Here is a 24806-nt window from a genome sequence, read left to right as displayed (position 1 = left end):
TTTGTGGAGCATGCTGTTCGCAGTTATTAACTGCGAACAGGTCAAAACAGATCAAATAGCTATTCACAATTACTAACTACGAACAACTATTTTGTCTTTTTTGACCTGTTAGCAGTTAGTAACTGCGAACAGCCCCAAAGTAAGAATTTCACGCTTGTTTTTGATTTAAGTTTGAAAGTTTGATTATTTGGTTCATTTTTTGATTTTTTGACTTAAAATTTCAAATTTTCAGACAAAACCCTTAAGAAGCCCAAGTGTATTCTGCAATCCAACCCGAGCCCATTAAAGCAAACCCGACGTGGTCTTTTTTTTCCGCCTGAAAGTCTTCCTCCCTTGACCGTTTACAGAAAAATTTCCCCATCGAAATTACTCGGAGTAGCAAACCTCCAGAAAACCCTTACTTTCTCTCTCTAAATCACTCCAATCTTTCTCTCTCCATCACTTGCAGCAATGGGGGAACCATCTTCTTCGTCTTCGGAGGTGAGTGTAAGAAGAGGAATACCAGCCGCATCATTTGTGGAAGATGTTCAAACTTACCTTCATCAATCTGATCTCGATGTTAATTCTGCTCTCGCTTTTCTTCAAGAAAGGTTTTTCTTTTTCCTTTTGTTTTTTTAAAGTTCGTATTTGTAGTCTCATTATTCAATTACTTCTACATTTTAGGTTTTAAGTTTTAATAGTGTTTTTGCAACTTATTAAACTTTATATTTGCTAGCTGATCTTAGTTATACTTTATACCCCTATAATTGATTTTAGTAAAGATTACTGAACATAGTTGTAACTATTAGTATTCATGAAATTTTTGATTTCCTTTTTTTTGGATTGATATATTAGTTGTGCTTGTGCATTACTTTCTTATTTAGTTATTCTGCATAATAAGTTAAGATTAATAGTGGAATACTGAGAATCAAGTCTTGTGTCTGTTGAAGCGCGTGCCTATCCTGCACAAAACAATTAAAATTAGTGGAATACAACAGTGTTTTGTAAATGTATACTCTTCTATCCCCTTGAATTCGTATCAAATAGCAGTTGTTGCTTTTTAAAGTTTGGTTGTGTGGTTAGAATGAAAATGGATATCAAATGTGTGGATGAATTGATGAGAGGGTGGGGAGTCATTTTCAACTAACGAATTTTAGCACATTTAATTAGACAAATCAATAAGGAAGTTGTAGCAAATTTAAAGGGACAAGAGTATTGTTACATTCCATGAATTCCATGAAAAAGATGAAGAAACTCCATTAAAGAGCTACAAGGTTATTTAGGGTTTAGAAGAGAGAGAAAATAGTATTCCATGATAGTACAAAAGGAATTCTAATTTTATTGAATTGAAACCTATACAGGAGTACACTCTTTATGTTAGAGAGTTTGTTACAAAGTGGGACAAGTGTCACTTAGTTATTGGAGTAAATAAAACAACTAAAATACTCAAAACAAACTTGAAACAATTTTACAGAAGTTTGTTATGGGAAAATCAGCAATACAAAACGGATCAGTAACATTAATATTTTGATATACTAACATCCCCCCTCAAGCTTGGGGTGTAGTATACATGTCGAGCTTGCAAAGAAGAGTTTGAAACTGAGAGGACGGTAGGATCTTGGTAAAGACATCAGCTAATTGACTTGTAGTGGGAAGATAAGTGAGATGCAATAAACCTTCCATAACTTTTTTCTCGTGTAAAATGACAGTCAATGGCGATATGTTTTGTCTTGTCATGAAAAATCAGATTGTGAGCAATAATCAAAGCTGATTGATTGTCACAATGCAATGTGACCGGTTGAAGATTAGTGATACCAAAGTCTTCAAGGAGGCGAATAATCCACGTAATTTCAGAAGCAACCGAAGACATAGCTCGATACTCGGCTTCAGAAGAAGATTTTGAGACTGTTGTTTGATTTTTTAAATTTCCAACTAATGGGTGATTTACCAAATAAGAGAAGATAACCATTAACGGACGATGCACATCAATGCAAGCACCCCAATCTGAGTTCGAAAAGGCTTGGAAAGAAAGTTTATCTGTGGCATGGAGAATAATATCTTGACCAGCTGTTGAGTGAACATAGTTAAGTGTATGTTGTAAGGCATGAAAATGATCTTGGGTAGGGTTTTGTAAATATTGGCTGAGAGTTTGAACGGAGTATGATAAATCGGGGTGAGTATGGGTTAGAAAATTTAATTTCCCAACAATGCTTCGATATAACGATGGATCATGAAAAGGTGGAGATCCATCTTTCATGAGCTTAAGGTTGATAGGAAGAGGTGTGACCACCTTTTTAAAAGTATGCATACCGCTGTCAGAAAGTAATTCTTTAGTAAATTTGCTTTGTGTCATAGTAATACCCTGTGGTAAATAACCAATCTCAATACCAAGAAAGAAAGTAAGTTGCCCTAAATCCTTTATACTGAACACATTGTGCAAATGATTTTTGAGAGCAAGAATACGTGGTGTATAATCACCTGTGAGAACTATGTCATCTACATAGACAACAGCGAATGTAAGAAGACCATTGTTGTGTTTGATAAAAAGAGAATAATCGTTCTTGGATTGATGGAAACCTTGTTGAAGTTCATTGGTGAGATTAGAGAACTGCTGACGAGAAGCTTGTTTGAGGCCATAGAGTGACTTTTTAAGCTTACAAACCATATGAGGAGCATGTGTAAGGCCTGGTGGGGGTTTCATAAAGATTTCTTCATGGAGATCACCATGAAGAAGCGCATTGTTGACATCTAGTTGGTATAATGGCCTATGTTTGGAGGAAGCGATAGCAAGAAGACATCGAATAGTAGTCATCTTGACAACAGGAGAGAATGTCTCTTGAAAATCAATACCATACTCTTGTGTAGCCCTTGGCAACAAGACAGGCTTTGAAACGTTCTAAGGAACCGTCTGCTTTGAGTTTTGTTTGGTAAACCCATTTACAGCCAATTGCTTTCTTGCCGTGAGGAAGTGGAACAAGATCCCAAGTGTTATTAATATCAAGAGCTAAAAGCTCTTTGTTCATAGCATCAACCCATGAAGGATTAGTGGAGGCTTCTTTATAGGAGGATGGTTCTTTATAAAGAGAATGATTAGCAAGAAATGTGTGATGATTAGTGGGTAATTGACTATGATGAACAAGATTACACCAATGTGATGTATTGTTGCAAATGTAATCTTGTAAGTGAGATGGAATTTTTGAAGATCTGCTAGATTTTCGAATGATAGGAGGAGGAGATAAATTGTAAGAAGAAAGATCAATGACTAGAGAGGGATCTTGGGTAAATGAGTGAGGAAAAGTGTCTGATGGTATGGGGATAGATGAGGATGTATGAGAGGGATCTTGGGTAGGGGTTTTGGATGTATTAGGGGAAGGTGGATTTGGGGATGTATGGGAAGTAGGAATATCTTCAAAAGATGTGTTGTCATGCATAGGTAGAAGAGTAGGTGTGCTAGGCATGTGTGTCTGCATTGTAGAATGGCTATCACGTGAAGGTAATAAAGGGAGTGTACTTGATTCAAAGGTTGTGGGACAAGGAATAGGTGTAGGAGTGTTAGAATAGGACACAGGGGCTGGCGTGGGGTTATCAAAAAATCAAAATTAGTGGACTCTTCTAGAAAAGGAGTATGTGTGGGTAGATAAAAAGGAGTAGGATCATGTTTAGTTGTGAGATTGTAGACTTTGTAGGCTTTTTGTGCAAAAGGATAACCTATGTAAACACATGGACTAGCTCTTGACTGAAATTTTCTTCTACCTTGTTTGAGTGTGGAAATAAAACATAAACAACCAAAACGTCTTAGATGATTAAGATTAGGAGGATGACCATATAATTTTTCATATGGAGAAATATTATTAAGAGAGGGTAATGACATTCGATTTATGAGATAGCAAGCACATAAAATAAAATCTCCGCAAAAGGTTAAAGGTAAATTCGATTGAAATTGAAGTGCACGGAGAAGATGTTGGTGTTTTCGTTCGACAATGCCATTTTGTTGCGGAGTTTCGGGACAATTTTTTTGATGTATGATACCTTTGAAGAGGTAAAATTGTAACATAGCACCTTCACTAGGTTCTTTGGCATTGTCGGAACGAATACATAGAACTTTGTGAGATAATTGAGTCTCAACATAAGTAATAAAATGACGAATATGAGTAATAGAGTCGGATTTGTGACGCATCAAATAAATCCAAGTACAACGAGTAAAGTCATCCACAATGGTAAGAAAATATGTACAAGAATTGTAAGTACTAGTAGAATAAGGTTCCCATACATCAATCTGGATTAATTGAAAAGGAAGACTAGACTTAATAGAACTATTAGGAAAAGAAAGCCTATGCTGTCTAGCTTTGGGGCAAATAGTACAAATACGATTATTCTTGAAATGCTTGAAATCAACAAAAGGACAAAGTATCTTTAAGCTATTGATAGAGGCATGACCAAGCCTTAAATGCCATAATTTTCCTAAGTCATCCATAGAAGTAGCTTTAGCAGTAAAAGCAAGAGAGGCTAGAATAGATGTATTTGAAAGTGTACGTTGAGTAGGATTCTTGTTAAAACAGTAGAGTCCATGAATGAGCTTACCAAGACCCAGAGATCTTGTCATTGAAGGGGCCTGAATCATACACATATTTTGAGTAAAAATCAAAGAAAAATTATCACTGCAAAGACGGTGCACAGATATCAAATTAAATTGAAATTGTAGAACAAACAAAACATCTTTAAGAATGATATCATCATGGAGTTGTACATTTCCTACCATAGTCACATGAATATTATCACCATTAGGGATGGTAACATAGTGATTTTGACTAGAAAGATCCCGTATGTGTGAGAAAAAATGAAGAGAATTACACATGTGGTCAGTAGCACCAATATCTAAAATCCAGTCATAGTCATCAAATTTGGATAAGAGACATAGAGTACCTGCTATGTGTGTATTCGAAATGTCAGAGAGAGGTATGTTATTTGGTTGCTGTTTGCCAAGAAGAGAAAGAATAGTATTGAACTGTGTAGAAGTAAAACCTGTGTGTTCAACCATAGCAGAGGAATCAGTAGATGAGTTAGATGCGGTAGCAACAAATTTTTGGTTGAGAGGTTTAGTAGATTTCGGATAGCCATGAATTTTAAAGCAACGACCTATGGAGTGACCGCTTATTTCGCAATTATCACAAAAATAATGTGAAGTACGTTTTGAACCAGAAATCTGATTTTTAGAGGATTGTTTGGAGTATGAATATTTATGGTCAGAAGTAAAAGCCATAGAATCAGTAACATGAGTGTGAAACTTGGACAACTCTTTGTAGCATTGTTTTTGAAGCAAAAGTCTATAAGCTTGAGAAATGGTAGGTAGTTGATCCATCATAAGAATATTAGTGCAGACTTGATTAAAATGATCATCAAGCTTCATCAAAAAATTCATCATACGTTGGTCTTGTTGAAGCTTAAGATATTGTTTAGTGAGACCACAATTACAACCACCACAAGAACAAGTAGGTAAAGGGCTTAAATGATCAATCTCATCCCATCGAGTCTTCATTTTTGTGAAATATTCAGAGATATGTTGATCGGATTGGTGAGTAATTTTTGCAAGATCAAATTGAAGAGAATACAATTGAGATAAAGAAGATTGACCAAACCGTTCTTCAAGATCGAGCCAAATTTCACGAGCGTTCTAGAAATACATAACACTACAGGCAGTGGTGCGCTCAAGAGAAGCAATAAGCCAACCTAGAACCATATTGTTGCATCTTTCCCATGGTATTAGGTTGTCATCATTAGCAGCTGGTTTTCGAAGAGTACCGTCGATGGACGACATCTTGTTTTTAGCGGTGAGACCGATGATAATCGATCGTTTCCAATCGCAATAGCCATGGCCATAGAAAAGAGTGGAGACAAATTTAGTATTAGTATGATTCGAAGGATATAGATAAAAAATACTAGCTAGATTTTGAGTAGGATCAAGGATAGTATGATGAGAATTGGAACTTGAAATATTGGACGCCATGGATGCAGTGATATGAACTGGAATGTATGAAAAAAGATAGAAAAAGAAATAACGTGTGTGGAAAGAAAAAAAATAGAGAAAACAAAAGAGAATTAGAGGATCAAGTTAGGCTGATACCATGTTACATTCCATGAAGAAGACGAAGAAACTCCATTAAAGAGCTACAAGGTTATTTAGGGTTTAAAAGAGAGAGAAAATAGTATTCCATGATAGTACAAAAAGAATTCTGATTTTATTGAATTGAAACCTATACAGGAGTATTCTCTTTATATTAGAGAGTTTATTACAAATGGGACTAGTGTCACTTAGTTATTGGAGTAAAGAAAACAACTAAAATACTCAAAACAAGCTTGAAACAATATTACAGATGTTTGTTATGGGAAAATCAACAATACAAAACGGATCAATAACATTAATATTTTGATATACTAACAAGTATTTATCTATATACTAAGAGAGTGTGGAGTCATTTTCAATAAAGGAATATTAACAACTTATATTAGACAAATCAATTATGAAATTGAAGCAAATTCAAATGGACAAGAGTACATGTCTATATATGTGAAAGGTGGCACACTGAGCGAAGGAACTCTTAATAATTATTCACACATCGTTTTGAGGGCAATAATTGAACCCTAAATATTTTTAAGTTCAATTCTTCATTTTTTTTTCTTTAACTTTTTGAGCTTTTGCTTACTCACGTTTGATTAAACAAAGAGTTCAATGAAGTGATTACCGTTATACTTGGAATTTTGTACCATTAGGTAAAGCTATTAGCTTAGTTGAAACTAAATAGATTTATATTATTTTCCAGAAAAAATAAGTAAGTAGATTTACACGACCAAATGCCATAGATGGATAATGGTGATACGTACAAAGCTCCTTGGATTATATAGACTTTAGCCTTATTGTAAAATCAACCATACTCCATTTATTTATCTTTTTTAATTTCTTATGGATGGATTATTTGTTGATTGGATGTTGAAAATGTTTTTACATGGTAATCTTAGAGTATATGATTCATCTAGGTTTTATTTATCCTATTTTCTTAACCTTGATTTTCATCTTTAAACAACTATGCATGGTTCAAAACAAGCTCCTTGTTATTTTTTTGTTACAAACTTGCAACTTGGCTTTCCTTACTTTACCTATATCCATAGGGTAAAATAATGGTTGTTTTATGAAGGATTTTGACTAACCATCATAGTGCTAAAATACGATTTCAGTCATGGTTGTGAAACGGATATCGCGGTCAATACAAATGATTTTGCGGTGAATGCGGCGTTAAACCCAAAACTTTTACAATACTGTCGCAATACGGTGATGTGGCCTTGTTTTTGCACTATGCTTACCTTTCCACGAAATCTGTTTTATTACTGGTGATTTATAATCATAGAATAACATTCGTTATAAGCTGTTATTCTAATTTCTAATATATTAACCGTTATAATATTTTTTAATGTGTATTAGATTCTTAAAGGTCTAGGAAAAATTACCGTGAATATTACAACCTTTTGTTAATTCTCCTACAATAATACAATTATTGATTAATTATGAATAATACCAACTTAGGGGTATTTTCCTGGAATAATACCAACTTTAGTTTATTAACTAATTTACCAATTTTTTTGTGTCTTATAATCACCTATAGTTTGATTTTTAACATGTTAGGGATTTTCGAGGAAAACACCCCTTTAAGTTGGTATTATTCATGGTTAATCAATAATCAGTATTATTGTAGGGAAATTAACAAAAGATTGTATTTTCCACGGTAATTTTTCCAAAGGTCTATTATAAACTTACATCTAAATATATTTCTACAATACTTAAATTTCTATGATAAAATATTTTTTAACAATTCACATTGTGTTAAAATGCAAAACGAGTCATAACATCGTAAGGTGACGCGTCTGCGACGTTGCGATCGTCTCTGCAATCATGACGAACATTACAACTACAATGTTTTATTACCCCATTGCTATTAAATGACTCCAACCTATGGGGTTGGAAATGTCAAATGTACGCAACATTATTTATAACAAAGAAGTTATTTTCGATTGACTCTTGGATCCTTATTAGCAAACACAATGAGCAACTTCACATAAATCATCAATTTTTTCTATGCATATGTCGTGTGTGTTATTTTTGTTGATAACTTGAAATTCTTCTTCGATTATTAATTCATTCGTCTCAATTTTCAATGAAAGGTTTAGGAGATCTACAATTCCTTTTTGCTGATTAGGCTATACTTGATCCCAAAGGCTTTTTTTGTCATCATACTTATATAAATGATCTTAATTTCAACTTTCATACATTTAAGCCTCTACACACATCTCTCCTTAGTTGTGCTACTCTTTCCCTCACATGGGAAATTAGTAAGTTATTAGCATAAATTTAAGCCTAGACCTTATATATCTAAGCTTCAACCTTATATGATGTTACATATGCTCTCGATTTAGTGTTTCAAATTTATGTATACATATTGGAATCTTCATACTTGTGCATGGATACAAAAAGGATAAAGACGACACATAGAACTTCATTTTGAGCCAAGATCATGAAATGTTCTGATAAATTAACGGAGCTTGACAAATAAACATGTATTCATGTTGGATATGAGTTATTGTGTTGGAGTAACATAACCTCGACCATTATACATTTTCGTTATTGGTTGTAACTGCATACGTTGTTGATTGTTAAGTGTACATATAGGGTACCTTGTCCCTCTAAGAAATATCCATCATAAAAACATGTTTCCTTTGGTGAAAAATGAAGTTTTTGTTGCGCTAGCGGTAAAGACCATGATTGTTAAGTGTACACCCTTACGATTGCGTGTAGTGTCGGTTAGGGCAATTTATAACCTTTGCGACTTTATTGATAGGTTTCATTGCAACCTTATATTTGCACTATGTGTTGTGGGAAAGTTCCCAATCCATTACTAGTACTATCTAGTTGTGAGGTTATTTTTTTATCTTAGCGTCGTAGAAACAATCTATTTTTTCACTATTTCCATGTCTTGTAGTGAAGCATTGTTTACACCACACAAAATAATATACTCTTCTATTGAATCCTTACTCGTTGAGTTAGGACCTTTTATTCGTACTCTAAACACTATATTATGATAATATCTCAACTTAGCCAGTTTTCAATGGCGTGTTGCTCATGGTTTTTTGTTGTGTCATTTTTCCATACTTTCACGTGGTATTGGTACACATTTTTACTAAAAGTTTGTCTACTCATTGATTTGAGTTTTAAAGGTTCCATTGCACGTGTTTTACTTACAATTTAAGGCCTGGTAATAGTTGAATACTAAGGGTATTTTTTGTGATATATGTTTTTCCATATATGAAATCTCTGATACCTTAGGAGAGTAAGCCATATCATTATTCACACATAGTGAGTCATGAATAATTATTTTTATATTTGGTTAGAAAGGATGGTCATTGACTCAGTTAATTGCATGAAGTGCTAAGGGAAGAGTGATGGCCATGAGTTAAGACATAGTGCCAAGGCTGCATCGCATTGCAACGACCGCATTGTTAATGTTTTTTGTATAAAAATGAATTGATATTTCTCGCATTATTTAGGTTTAAAAAAAACCCGCATTTTTAGCCGAATTAAGGGATATCTCATTCTCATACTTTTAACTACATTACTCCTGTTACTGCATCATCATTCTATGATCGCGCTTGTGATCGGTAGCACATTTTGCACTATGGAGTAAGATCAAGTTGAAAGTTAATTATACGACATTGATACTTGAGTACTGCTTTGAGAGCTATTTTCAATATATGCATGTTTGTTGACTACTAAAGCAACATCTTGTTAAGCGAGGGATAAGCATGGAAGCGAGAAAGAAGTTGGAGAGGCTTTCCATCTCTTAGATTGAGGAAGAAGGTTTATTATAAACGTTCATTAGGTTTATCAAATGAGTTGTATGTGGTTCAACATGAACTTTAAGTAGGGGTGAAAGTTATTCTGATAAAAATCGCAAATCAAATAAAAAATATGGTTTGGACTTTTTATAAATTGGTTTGGATTTGGATTGAAAATTTCAAAACCGAAATATTTTGCTTTAGATAAGGTTTGAGCATACTAAAAACTGAAAACCAAAATTTCGAACCAAATTAAAATAGAAGCTCACTTTTTATATTAAGCTAAAATTCTTGTTGAGTGAATCTTGTGCAACTTGACTTGCAAATAAAAAATTTTAATTGGCTATACTAAAAAAATGATGTAAGCGTTCTTATAGAAATAATAAACCTTATTCAATAATTTAAAATTTTATTTTGTCATTCCTCTTTTTGGTACTATGATGTTAGATATTTTTGCTTTACAATTTTGGTAATCAAATTCGATTTGCAGTTTAGATTTGTTTTTTGTTGAAAATTTAGTTTGGATTGTACTGAAATTTGGTTCGATTCGATCGAAATTTGGTTCGATTTGGATTGTGGCCCAATTTGGTTTGGATTGATTTGAAAAAATCAAAAACCGAAATAAATTTGGTTTCATTTGGTTTTATGAAAAAGCCAAACCACAAACCAAACTTTCATCCCTAATTTTAAGAGAAATCCTTGGGTGCAATGAGTACCGATACTGAGAACAAGAAGAGGCGCTTAAATTGCCTATGTTTTTCTAATACGTTTACTTTTCTTGTACATGTGTGTTGAAGTGTTGAAGCCTTCGACATGACATATCACTAGAATTAGTCCTTGTAGTTCTGTAGGCCAGCTTTGGAAGAAGCCACAATTTTCTAATTTCCCCTTAATTAATTTAATTTCACGATGATTGGAGCTCCAATTTTCTTCTGAATTTAACTTTTAGATTCTTCTCCTCAGTCTCTAAAACTTACTCTTCAAATTCTAAATCAAGGCCTCCATAATCAATTATGCCCATCCTCTCCTAACCTTCTCCCAACGTTTCAATTCTGCATAATCAATGGATTGTAATTGTTTCATATCCCTGTTCTTTAAAGATTAGCATTTGATTGTTATATTTAAAAATGAATTTTGAGAATTAGCTAAATTTTGGAATGTGGATTTATTTTATCGTAAGACTTGGAGTGGACCCTTTTAGTTGAGTTTGAGTTGCTTCATTTTTTGGGTTGAATTTATTGCTGGCTTATCTTTGAAATTCGAATTTAGCTGCCTCATTCAAATTGTATGTGTTTGAGTGACCTTATGATTTGTATTCAAGGGGGCCTTTTATAATTCATGTTCGAAGCAAAATTGATTGTCAATTAGTTTATCACTGATAGTTTGACGGTATTTAATTGGGAAAATTTGCGTGCTTTTTCTTGCAATGGAAGTTTTTTCAATTTGTTTATCAAGTTACAACATGCTTGTTTTTTAATGATTGTAAAGTTTTTTGTCTACAATGTGTAGAAATAATTATAATGGAATTTAGAAAGATTTTTTCTATCACATTATGTTATATCTATGGGCGCATGATCTCTAGTGATGGTAATACTTGTCAGGCTTCAACAATACAAGTTAGTTGAGATGAAACTCCTTGCACAACAAAGAGATCTTCAGGTAATTATCAAGGATTTGATGTGCTTTTTTGAAATTTTAATTGACTGAGTTATGCATATTCTTTTTATATTCTTATTTCCTATTCAATGTGCCAAATTTTAAGTGATGCAGAATTCTTCCTTGTTTTTACTTTCACTTTTTCTCTTGCTTCAACTTTTTTATCAAAGGATAAAAGGGATTGTCTAATTTTTTATGTTTTAACCAATATGTATGCGTTGGGCATTATGACAGAAACATTTTATTGATAATTGCACCTTTTCAGTTAATAGTGACCAAAATTTGAGTGAATTATAACATCGTGTGACAAGAATTTAGCATTAAAATGCTATGCTTTCTATGTGAGCTGAGGAAGTTCATTTTTAAAGCTATCTACGAGCGAAGCAGGCTTCATTACATGAAATCAGGTTTTTGTGTTGAATATAGATGAAATGATTGTTGATCAAAGAAAAAAGAAGAGCATCAAAGATAATTTGATCTAAACTTGAGTCAACGTGGTATTAATTTGATGTGATCTAGCTGCGGCCATTGGGATTACCTTGACCAAACTTATGGATCAAGTGGATTTGACTGACTTTCAACCCTAAGTTGATTTGGAATTGCGGGTATCAGATAAGCTTTTGTGGGTCTAAAATGTTGTTGATGAACTTAATCTTGTCGAATACCCTAACTCAAGCTTATGCCATTAATTGTTCAATACTTTAAAATTAGCCAAACGGGAAAAGTACATATATTTGGAGTTTTGACATCGTAAGTTTTTTTCACTTTCATAACATTGAAGGCTAAAATTTGACCATCATAGTACAAAACTAGAGGTTAAAATAGTGAAGTTAAATTTTGATTGTGTCGATTAAATTTTTGAATTCTAGAATATAGTTAATTTTTGTTTGTCTCTCTAGTCATGCTTTGTTTACATCTTTGTTTATATAATTTTGGATGTATAGGAAGAATTTTGTTTGTAGATTAAATGCAATATATGGTGCATGTCTTCTTTTTATGCTTTATATATTTTTTGCATGTGAATGCTTGTTGCTTATTGTCAATCCTTAGCCCGAATAAAGGAGGAGGGTGAGCGGTAGGTTAGTGACAACCATCTCAGTAAAACTTCGTCACATCCCATGATTATGAATGAAAAATGATTTCTCGTAGGGGCTTCCCTTAGCGATGCGCTGCACTTTGCAGTGAAAAGTATGGAAAGGTTGCTAGGTCGTCATCTAGAAGTGACGCACGATATTGGCACCTGGGAAAATTTGATCCGACCCGAAAATGAACCCGGGACCCGACCCGACAAAACCCGAACCCGACCGACCCGAAAGCGACTTAATCCGAAACATGATCGACCTGATAATTACCCGACCGGAAACCGACCCGTTTTGACAGATTTAATATCAATTTTTAGAGTAATTTCAAGGTTAGAATTCATTTCAAATAAAATTTTAGTTTTCAAAGTATCTCAACATATTGAGTATATCACTTGAACCCTAAAACTCATCAATAGATCTCAAAAAACACGTATTTAACGTCTTTTTAGCCATCGTAATTATTTTTCTTTAAAAACAGGACGTTATAATCATCTTAATTGAATACATGTATCTTGTTAAATCAGTCAAATGAGTTTTTAATTCTTCTACATTTCAGTAAGCAAATCAATATAATTTATACGAACGTTTCGCACGTTTGAATGAGCTTTTCAAAAAACGAATGTCGTTACCCTAAATTATAAAACGCGTATCTTATAAGACGAAATAAGTACTTAGTTAGTTGTATATCTTTCCAACATGAATATTGTGAAGATAATTTTAACGTCATTTTTATCTAACGTTACAATTATAATAAACAAAATAACTTTTATAAAGCGCGTATCTTACAAGTCTTTCAAAATAAGTATTAATTCCCCTATTTTTCTTGCACTTAAATGAACCTGACATACCAACTATTTTTTGAAAATCGTACATGTAATTTCTCTAATTATTTTTTTTAGACATTTTAATGATTTTTTTTTATGTTGAATTAGTCGATTGGATATTCTAATGTTTTATGGTAACCCGTTGGGTCAATCCGAACCTACCCGAAACCCAGAGTGATCCGACCTGAAACTGACCTGATCCGAAACTGACCCGACCCGAAAATGTCCCGACCGAAATTGATCCGACCCAAAACCTGACCGACCGACCGTTTTCCCAGGTCTAACTATTGCCCAAGTGTAGTGTCAAATGAGCAATAGCGGGTTACTTATACTAGGACGTCATCCAGAAACGATGCGCCACACGATTGAGGTGTGGTGTAAGGGCACATAGGGTTTAAGCATATAGGAGGTTAAGGAAAACCAAGAGTCTTGGATTAAGAATGAGTTTTTGGAATGTTGAGTGGTATATTTTTTTGAGTCGATGGATATTATGGAAATGAAGAGATAAAATGGGTAGATTTAGGGCCAAAATAAATTGTTGGTGAAAGACAAGAAAATAAATTTTGGTGCTGGGGACAAGATAGAAATATACTAAAAGGGAGGCTACGAACACGTTGATGGAGGTTCTGGCTATTGAACTAGGAATACAAAAAGGGAGTCCGTTTTGGAACTTGTTCTCTCATATGATTTGTAGATTGCTAACACATGATTTAAGAAGATATATAGCCATAAGGTGACTTTCTTTTAAAACTACAGTAAACGCAACCCGAATAGACTACTTTTTGACAAGGGCGATAGGTAAAGGTAGTTTCCTAAACTGTAAGTTTCTCCAAGGAGATTGCGTAGCCACCCAACACAAACTCTTTTTCCTAGATGTTCGCCTTCAAGCAAGACCAGAAGGTAAAGAAGCCAAAGAGTTTAGGATTGAATTGTGGAGATTATAAGAGGATAATGCTAAAGTTATCGTCGAGAAAGTTATTGTAGAGGCGGATTGGTAGTTGACTTCAGATGCATAGTATTTGGACAAAGATGAAAACTTGCATCATTTGAATAGTTAAGGAGATTTTAGGAGAATCAGGTGGTAGTTTTGTGGTAAAGAAGGATACTCTGTGATAGGATGAGTAGGCCAAGACAATTACCAAGGAAAAGAAAGAAATAATGTTATGTTGCATTAGGAAAATGTAGGAATGAAGAAAAATTAGCCAAGTATAAAAAAATCGATAGAGGGAGTATTTTGATGAGCTATTTAATGGAGAATAAGGACATGTTGTAGGGATACAACAATCATTCCTTTAAACGAAAATAGAATATTCATGCAAAGAATACAAAAATCAGAGATGTATAGGGCTTTAAATCAAATGAAGTTTAAGTTGTTGGGCTTGATGGTATACCGATTGAGGTATGGAGATGCCTAGGGATGATTGGATTAACTTGACTAATTGATCTATTCAATAAGATTTTGAGGACAAAAGGGATTCTCAATGATTAACGAAGTTCTATAGTGCCTATTTATAAGAATAAAGGAGATGTCTAAGATTTCTTTAACTATCGAGGAGTAAAACTCATGAACCATACTATGAAGTTATGGGAAGATCAGTAGAGATACGTATCAGATGTACCCCCATATCAGAGAACCAATTTGAATCAAATTTGTGCTAGAGATATTTATAATGAAAAAGCAAGTCATTTTATGAGACAAATGATGGATTACTATATATAGGGCTAGAAAAAGAGACTTGCTCATGGTTTTATGACAAGGTACCAAGAGAAGTACTTTTCTGGACAATGACGAAGGGCATTCCTAAGAAATATTTTAATATAATTTAAGATATGTATCAAGAAGTAAAGACAAATCTACATAAGATTTTCCAATTACATTTGGGTTCAGCTCTAAGCCCCTTTCTTTTCGCAACGATTCTAAATTAGATAACTTGATTGATACAAGGAGACGTGCCTTGGTGCATGTTGTTTGCAGATGACGTTGTTTTGGTAGATGAGATCAGATGGAAGCTGAATGCTAAGTTAGTTAGATGGAGACAAGAGTTAGAGTCACGAGGTTTCAAATTGAGTAATTAGTTTTAAGAGGCGCTAGCAATCAAAGGCACAAAAGATCATTTTTTTCGTATGCGAGACGCACAATTTCGCTAAAAGGCTCCAAAATCAATTATAAAACATATATAATATTTAAATTAACATGAAATTCATATTATTACCACATTTAAGTTAGATAAACTCTACTTTAGCACATAAAGTCGTAGAATAATATGGTTATGAGTTGATCGTATTCTCTTGCAAGATCTAAAGGGTATGAAGATATCAGAAGATGCACCTGGAGTTGATGAAATCATTATTCATGTTGTAAATCATTATACATTGATGTCAAGACAAGCGCAAAAAGTAAAATGATAGCACAAATAAAAAAACTATATGCTAATACACGATCACTATAACAAAATGGGTTGAAAAATTAAGTAAGTAATTATATTAAACTACACTTCAAATGCATTATATTTTTATCATTATTCTTTTGAATAACTTGTAAACAAATTAGAGATTAATTGAATCATTGTAATAAAAGATAAAGAGTAGAAGTATAAATATAAAAAGATCAAAAAAATAAAAGAAAAAATAAAAAAGAAAAGGAATTCCTAGAATTACAAAATAAAATAAGAAGAAACAAGAGAAAAGAAATAAAACAAAAAAGAGAGAAGCAATTGAAATCAGAAAGAAAAAAGAAGAATAAAGAGAAAATAGAATGAAGAAGATAAGGGAAGAAACAAATATATGGTCAAGAATGGCGACACACTTGTGAAGGAGAATAACAATGCTCCGCCTACTATCTTTATCTACATTGGCTAGGGCAAGAAAAGGGATTTTTTCTCTTCTAAATTCAAATACACAACTATTTCTTTAAGGGGAATCCAATAAATCAAGTAAAGGTAATTATTTTTAGCGCATGAAACTTTAAAAAAGTAAAAACCAAAGGTAACATACCCCAGGCGGAGAAGACGCAAGGTGCACAAGGTGCGCGCCTGCACCTCGCCTTTTGTATTGCGTTGCGCATCGAGTTTCTAAGACGTGTTTGTGGTCGCCTTGTGCGCCTCACGCCTAGGCACAACTTTTAAAACCAAGATTAAGTCGGAGCAAGATAGAGTACATAGAGTGTAATTTTAACACAAACGAAATAACTAGAGGCAATATAAAGTTTGAAAAGATAGAATATAATTGACCATCATTATTCTTAATTGGACTTAAGTAGTACTTTTAAAAGAATTAAAAGTCTCAAACACTAGATTCAAAAAATTAATGGGGTGAGAAAGTGAGAAATAAAGAGATAAAAGAATCCCAACTGGTGTCAATAAATACACTATAGGTGTCAAGTGTTTCAAAAAGAGAAAAATAATAAAAAAGGATAAAAATAATAAAGACACAACAATTGTCAACTTGTCTCTTAATCTCTATCACCAACCCTATGACCGAATTTCAATGATTATTGGAGAGAGAAAAAGGTTTGAGGGTTAAAAATGAAAATAGAGAGAAAGGACCAATTAGCAATGAAAAAGTGAGGATGATGACGATGACGACGATAAGCCCTAAATTTCCAATCTCGAAGAAGATAAGTTGGAGCTTTAATTTTCAGATTTAGGGTTTGAAAAAAATCATAATCATAAACCCTATAAATGGTAGCATAATTGCAATCTATTCCTTCAACTTTCTAGAGTTTGTACCCATGTTTGGTCCGGCGTACCAGATGCGTATTGAGCACTGATATCCGTACCATATATATATATATATAGAGAGAGAGAGAGAGAGTCATTGTTGTCTTCTTTTATGAATAAATTATGAATCTTTCATTCCCTTACGAAAGTGTATGTACAAATGTTAAGTAGTAGATACCTTATTTGGTTGTACTTTTTGACTGCTTGTTACATTTTTTAGTTGTTTAGATTCAAATATGGATAGTATATCTCACAATTCATGTCTGAGTGAATAAAGCCACTATGTTGCTTAATTTCATGATTTTTTTTTCTTTTGTTAGAGGGATTAATGGTTAGTCATTGTGGCTCTAGTTTTTTTGGGCTCTATTATATCTTACCCCATGCCTGCTGCTCCCCCCTCCCCCCCCCCCCCCAGTTTAATAGGTAGTACTTCTATATATTAATCACTTTATCACTTTACTTGGTAAAATAGTTCATATAGTTGCAACTAATAATTTTTAATTTTATTGGCTTACATCAGATTCAAATCTTTGATACGACATTCTAAAGTTTGAATTTATTGTGTGTTAATCAGGCTAAGATTCCTGATATAGAGAAGTGTTTGGACATTGTTGCTACATTGCAAGCAAGGAGGGGTTCTGGTGAGGTTCGTTGCTATTGTTCATGCTCCTTCACTGTTTTTATATTGTTTTGTTTAATGCTTAAGTTTTCGTCTAACTAGTACAAGCAAATTATGTTATTATGTTTGTCTTAACATTATAGTTGAATATTTTATTTTGATAGTCTTGTCTTTTTGATCTTCTTGTTCTAAAATAACTACATTGAATATATTGATGTACTAATTCTCATTTTAAACTATTATTTGTTTGAAGTTATAATACAAATGCAATAATTATCCATTTAGTGATAATTGATATGTGTGCATACCTTTAAAACATAAAAGACCCATTTCTTATCAATGGGGGTAGTTTCACTTGTAGGATAATAAGATTTGTGATACTTGTGTTTTCCACTTTGTATGATCGTAAAGTCAAACATGATCAATTATTTGATATAGTAGAAGCTCGTAGATTAGTATATGTTGTTTTGACAAGATTAAACTCTCTCGTGGATACAAAGAAGGTTTTTGCACAAAACTTGTCTTTTACTTATTGGGGTTCACTTAAGTGGGTTTCTTTATATTGGTGTATCTTTCAAAAAGGAGTTATATTAGTTAGAGTAGATCCCTTTGAATCACTTGAAAGAACCCAGCCAAATATGTTATTTTCGACCTCCATTGATAATGTACCATAACAATTTTCTAAAGGTACAGTTTCTTTCATTATGTTGGTGAAGATATGAGATTTCCAAACAATAAGCAATATCCTTATCTTCATGTGGACTTAAAAGGCCCAATGCTAGCAAACCAAAATATTTCTAATACATTCATCAAAAGGATAGGCTTAGTATATTCTAGAGTTCATGGGTTCGAGTCCTCTCAAGGCCATTGGAGGTGATCATGATCATCAATTTCATGGCTCTCTTGGCGAGTACACATAAGCTAGCCCAGACATGGAATAAAAATGAGGTCGTTTTGTTACATAGAAACCACTTTATAATGGATTTTGAGCTAACTGTTTTGCAAAAGCCCGTTATGAAACCCGTTGGCCATGTTTTAAAATCTTGGAATAAAGTTGTTATTATAACATATTAGCCATTACAATATTGTTTTAATATGTATTAGGTTCTAAAAGGCCTATTGTAAGTTACAATTTGTAACTTGTTAGCTTTAACATAAATATATGCCCTTGAAAACATAAATTACTTTGATAAAATGGATACTTTCTATGTTGACAATTCACTTCGCGATGTCTGTAAAACAAGTTTTAACACCATGAGATGCTTTGCTACATTGCGACCATTACTGCAATCACAACGATATCTGGAATTTTTTTCTATGTGCCTAGATGCCAGGCTATCAATAAAAGATGTGGTTTAGTGGATAAGAGTATAGTTTTGGACTAGAGGTTTGGTGTTGAAATCTTGATCCCTACCTTTTTGGGATAATAACCTTGGCACTCTTTATCGTATGGCCCATGTTAGTATGTCCTAGGATTATGACAGCTCAATTTCAATTGGCACAAAATCTGAAATCTGAAATCTGAATATTGTGTTGATTGAACTTTGCCAAATGTAATAAATTACTGAGCGCAGAAGTTGTCACCCTGAATCTGAAATCTGAATAGAACTTTTTGTTTTTTTGACCTTTGAAAACCAGAGAGCCAGTAATTCCAAAAGCTGCAATTATCTTGTTTAGTGACATTAGTTGCTCCCTCAATAAGAGCTTCATGTTCCGTTTGGTTGACTATACAAAATGGTGGTAGCATTCTATCAAGTGGTAATAAACATATATGAAGAAAAATACTAGTACAGGAATGGAGCTTTATTACCTTAGGAATGGCGTGTGACTTCTCTTTTTGCAATTTTAAAATTCATCATTATTACCGCCATTTAGTACCAGCTACCAAATGGGTCAGATTTCTTGCACTCAGCATCACACAAGTAATGAGTTACATCATATACATCACCATTTTTCCCTTGAGGACTTGCCATTATATAGAGCATCCGGGGCACATGATTGGTACCCAATAATTCTGATTCTCATCTATCAATAAGGAAGTTAATGCACATTCTCAGCTTCGAATTTGCATTTAGAATTTCTTCTACCTCAGTGTATATTTGCCAGAAGTAGCAGTTTTTAGTAGCTCGTCACATCTGCTATCTTTATCAGTCATGGACTTTAGCCTGCACTTACGCATCATATTGTATTGGTCACGTTGTAAAGTAAGTTGGCTAGGCTTGTCCATCAGCACCCAAGTGCCTTAGCATTAATAGACTGCTGTTTGTTGCAGACTAGCTCCTTGAAACCCAATCTACCTTCTTGCCTAGAAGGTGAGAATTTCCCAGGTAATAAGATATTCGACATACGCTCCTTCCACTCTAAACCTTGATATTAAATCTCAGCTACATCACCGCCTTGTGGGATTATAAATAAAATTCAAAGACTGCAACATAAGGTCACAATAGCTACAAACCATCTGGCTTTTGCCTGATTTTGAGGCCACTCAGATAGGGTAGCCACCTGGTTGATTATATATTGATAGTCATAGGTTAAACAATCTTTTCAAACAGCACTAAGAGGTCATGAGCAAAAGTTGGATGAAATTTATAACCACCATACTCAACCGATTGTCTTGATGTTTATGGACGAAAAATCCATGTCAAATCCTCCACCTTCTTAGTTCTAACAATTCGAAATCAAGAGTATTTGTAGGCTTCATGAATTCTTGGTCTAAGTAAAAGTAATGTTTTTTTCGAAAATATATTACTTTTTTTTTAAAGTATAATGCTTAGTTATATATCGGCCAAAAGAAATTTAGAGTATATTTAGCGACAAGGAACAAGTGGTTCCCTCTAACTGACATGCTGAAATGACTTTGGCCTAAGTAATACTTAGTTACTAAGTGGCATTTACCTGTTGTAAGACCATAGTTGAGGTATAATATTCTAGAATATTAATGTTCACTCTTTTTACAATTTGCCGATGTACAGCACTTGTTTAACAATCATGGATCTGTGATATATTTTTTTCGTTCGAAGGGGTTGAGAAGGATACTATGGGCAAGGAGCCCTTGAAAATATTCACTTCATTAAGAGTAGTGTGGCTACTAAGAATCGCATAGATTACAGAGTGCTATAATGTGTATAAAATCCTACCATTAAACATACAATTACAAGGATCCACAACACGCTTGTTGCTGATTGCTTGAGGTTGCAGCTTCTTCCTTGCTAGTTCTTCAGCTTCACTGGCCACTTGAGTGACTTGGACCTGACTCTCCACCTCAGTAGCCCCCTTGTATTCTAGTTAAACAATTGATAAAGTTTCAAAAGAATGCCATCAATTGTCACTTTTGAATCACTTCCCAAGCTTACATATTTCTTTTGAGCTACAATTACTTTCTTGAGATCAATTTACACTTGCACTGCATAGTGGTTGAACTGCTTCAGTTGATTTTTAATCTGGAGTTCTCAGATGTCATTGAGAGTGGAGGTCTAGTGCTTTCTGGAGCATCATCTAGTCCAAAGTTTGTTTTAGTGAGTGGTTCTACATTGTAATGTTTTCTAACTGATTGCTTTGTTGTTTCTATCACTTTTTTTTTGCTTTATTATTTCTTGTAAGCATTAAAGTCATATACAAGCCCCCTTCCGAAATATGTTAATTGATAAGTTATTAGACTTTGATTTTGCTTGACTAATAGTTACTCATTTGTCTGTTTTAATCTTTGTGGAAGTTCATGCTAATTTTTCATTTAGCACAGATATTTCATTTTTCTGTTTAGTTCACGATGAATTTTGATTTTCCTATTAGAACTTTATGTATGGGCTCTTCTGTTTAGAAAATTTATGCTTGCTAATCAATGATGTACTTCTGATCTCAACCTTGACTTAGACATGTTCCCATTATAGTTGGAACTTATGGACTTGTCAAAATGATGCAATTTATTTTGGTTTCATCCTGATTCATGTTCCATAATACATTAGGTAACTGGTCAGGGCTTGGTCATTTAGGTGGTTTGACATTTTCTGTTCCACATTAGAACGTAATTGGCTCCTTACTTTGGCCCCTCTATGAAGTCATTTTTAAGTCGTGTTTGGAAAGACAGAGATGTGAAGTAAACTTCTTTGTAATGTGGTGCTGGGTGAGCAGGAAATATGGACTATTTCAGTTTCAAAAGCACCACTTACAGGAGTGGACCTTGTCTATTCAAAATTGGCTCCTTCTAGAACTCTGCTTAGAATTGATTTCTGAATTGACATGTTATTTGGACATGATTCTTAGCTCCTGTCTATCTGAAGAAATTCCGATCTCCAAAATCAGGAGTCAAGAATTGTGAAAGCAGTTGTGTTTGATGAGACATGATCCTACTGGCTTTTTCCCCTGTGAGCTGTGTCCTTTCTGCTCTTATTGGAATGACATCAATTACTGTTGACAACCAAAACTGACTTGGTTTAACTTTATACCCAAACTCCGAAGTCATAAGAAAAGACTGACTGGATTCTAATTACTAGGCTTTTGAATACAAGAATCTTGACTTGAAATATTCAGCTGGCGACATAGACTAATTCTCTTCCAATGCATTTTTCACTATTTGGATTTGAATCTTCGAATAGGACATTATTCTTTAATCTAAAATCATGTATTGGTTTTGGTTATTGCTTTTAATCGTTTGCAGTAAGTAATGAAGTTTGTTTTGGAAGTGATTCTATAACCATTCGAATTGATTTCAGCCATTACTAGCTGATTTTGAAGTCTCTGAAGGCATATTTTCACGAGCTTGTATTGAGGATGCAGATTCAGTGTGCCTATGGCTTGGGGCAAATGTGATGCTTGAGTATTCGTCTGAAGAGGTGTTTTATTTGCTCTCAATGTTTGTTGATCAATTTTAAATGCTCAAATCCGAATCATCAATATCATGCAACTATTTACAGGCTAACACTCTTTTACAAAATAACCTGGAAAATGCTAAAGCCAGTTTAGATGTGTTGGTCGGTGATCTACAATTTTTGAGGGATCAAGTGACAATTACTCAGGTTTGTGTCATATATTCGATAGAGTTGCATTTGTATTTGGCTGATGTTTTAGTTCAAACCACATTACAAGGGACTCATAAAAGTACATGCATACTGAACGCCAATATATTTATGAAATTTGTGACATTCACTATATTGCTGCCCCCCTCGATCACATAAACGTGATTATAAACTACAAAAGTTTCATTATGAGGATTGGCTGTTGGTACATGGGATGTCATCAAAGATTTAGTAAACGACTAATCACTCTGGAAACTGATGATTATCTTTTTTCTAAAACCATTGCTTGTAAAAACTAAAACCTTTGGTGATCTAATACAGTGAAGGCTTAACTGCATTAGGACGAGGAACTTTGAAAAGCCACTGCCATTGCACTAAGCTGCGCCTTAAATTCATTGTTGCTAACTTATGATTTGCCAGGTTACAATTGCTCGGATTTACAATTGGGATGTTCATCAACGTAGACGACAAGTAGCTGGTACTTCTTCCGACAAAGATTCATGAAACAGTCGCTGGCAACCCGCGTTAATTGGGTGTCTTGTGCATGTACTGTATGTTTCTTTCAAAACGTATTTATATTTACTTGGAACAATAGTCTTGCTTTGCACTTTACCTCCATATTTTAGTTTATTCATAGTATTGTTGTGGAATAGTCAAATCTTTCAATTGGCAGGAGTTGATTTGAGCTGTTGAATTATGATTGTGAAATTTTGTTAAGGTTGAAAATTTACATTAATCTTATTATTCTTTTTTATTAAGCTTTGACTCGGTCAGTTTTGCTGTATTCTTTGTGGAGCAGATGATATCGATTCATAAGTCATTTTCTCTTATAAACTACTAGTTTAAGCATTTGAAATTTTTAGGTCATAAAGCAAAACTTGTCTGGTTCTTGATCTAACATATACGTTGGATTGGTGTCAGCAACTTTTTGGGTCCTTAATTAAAGATACAGCAGATTGGATGATAGGTTCATTTGTAGTATTGCTACTCCTATTATTCCTCCTCTTGAAATTGTCTTAAAGAGTCACTTCAAGGCTCTAAGAGTCAAACTAGCTTTTAGCATAGATAGATACTCTTTTGTCCTACTCAGTTAGTCACATTTTAGATTTAAATGTGAGATCTTTTTAAGCTAAATATTGCAAAATGAGTGGAATAAAAGAGTAGTTGTGTTGTTGACTGATTGGATTTGTCAATCTTAGGGTTCAGGTTTCCCTTCTTTTCTCTCGGTACTCCTAACCTTTCGCTCCACGGCCCAAGATTACGAAGTTAGATCAGGTCGGGTTAGTTGAGACTTGAGAGATTCTAATTTGATAAGGTCACTCTCAAGGGTGCTTAAAATGACTTAAAATAGAGATGGGTTCTCTATTATTATTATTATTATTATTATTATTATTATTATTATTATTATTATTATTATTATCTCCATGTCTTTTTAAAATCCCACTTGATCTCTTTTTGACCCGTGACTGGTGGGGCTGATTATGCTATCCTAATCTGACCATAATATTGTAAACTTTTTAATTTATTAATTCATTGTTAATCTTTGACATGATTTTATTGGGATTTGTTAATTATTTGTCGTGAAATTGGAAGTATAAAAAAGGGGTGATCATAGAATGCTTAAAGTCAAAGCTTAGGACTGTTTTTCTTTGGTCTTCCAACTTATTCCTTTCCAGTTCTGACAAAAAAAAAAAGTAAAAAACCCCACTTCTTGATCCATGCAATGTTTTATTTTGGTGTGCCCATCTTTGGGTTCTGAATTTTTAATGATCAAAATGGAGACGATTTATTTATTTTATGGAGAAAATATTAATAATATGAGTATTAATCTTCGTAGATGAGTATGATCAGTATCAGGTGTTCAAAAGTCAAAAGAGTAGTAGTGAAGCATGTTGTTCTGTTTTTCTCTTGGGTACCCAACTTGTCTCTGACATACCCTTATTTTCAAATCTCAAGCTTCTTTGCTGTGTTCTATGCCTGCCTCTTATTTTTCGTTAATTTTGAGTTATGAGGTTTTCAAAATTAAGAAGAAATCG

The 24806-nt window shown here is 33.7% G+C and overlaps 1 protein-coding gene across 1 annotated transcript; it reads left to right on the top strand.

Moving 5' to 3' along the window:
• The first annotated feature begins 324 nt into the window (after positions 1-324).
• On the top strand, positions 325-23529 carry LOC130825273 (prefoldin subunit 3). The gene is made up of 6 exons (XM_057690411.1): positions 325-590; positions 11460-11517; positions 17714-17785; positions 22468-22587; positions 22669-22770; positions 23191-23529. Exons 1-6 carry the CDS (start codon positions 451-453, stop codon positions 23272-23274), a joined length of 576 nt encoding a protein of 191 aa, XP_057546394.1. The 5' UTR covers positions 325-450; the 3' UTR covers positions 23275-23529.
• Positions 23530-24806: the final 1277 nt, after the last annotated feature.

The sequence above is a fragment of the Amaranthus tricolor genome, chromosome 10 (assembly GCF_026212465.1).
Source record: "Amaranthus tricolor cultivar Red isolate AtriRed21 chromosome 10, ASM2621246v1, whole genome shotgun sequence".
Taxonomy (NCBI): domain Eukaryota; kingdom Viridiplantae; phylum Streptophyta; class Magnoliopsida; order Caryophyllales; family Amaranthaceae; genus Amaranthus; species Amaranthus tricolor.
The sequence above is the reverse complement of the archived record's forward strand: the minus strand, read 5'-3'. Positions and strand labels throughout refer to the sequence as shown.

What these genes read in the sequence shown, in the direction of transcription:
- LOC130825273 (XM_057690411.1), top strand. Translation starts at nt 451, where the DNA reads ATGGGGGAACCATCTTCTTCGTCTTCGGAGGTGAGTGTAAGAAGAGGA. An exon ending in CAAGGAGGGGTTCTGGTGAG is followed by an intron (nt 17,786 to 22,467) that starts GTTCGTTGCTAT and finishes AATTGATTTCAG; the next exon opens with CCATTACTAGCTGATTTTGA. An exon ending in TTGAGTATTCGTCTGAAGAG is followed by an intron (nt 22,588 to 22,668) that starts GTGTTTTATTTG and finishes AACTATTTACAG; the next exon opens with GCTAACACTCTTTTACAAAA.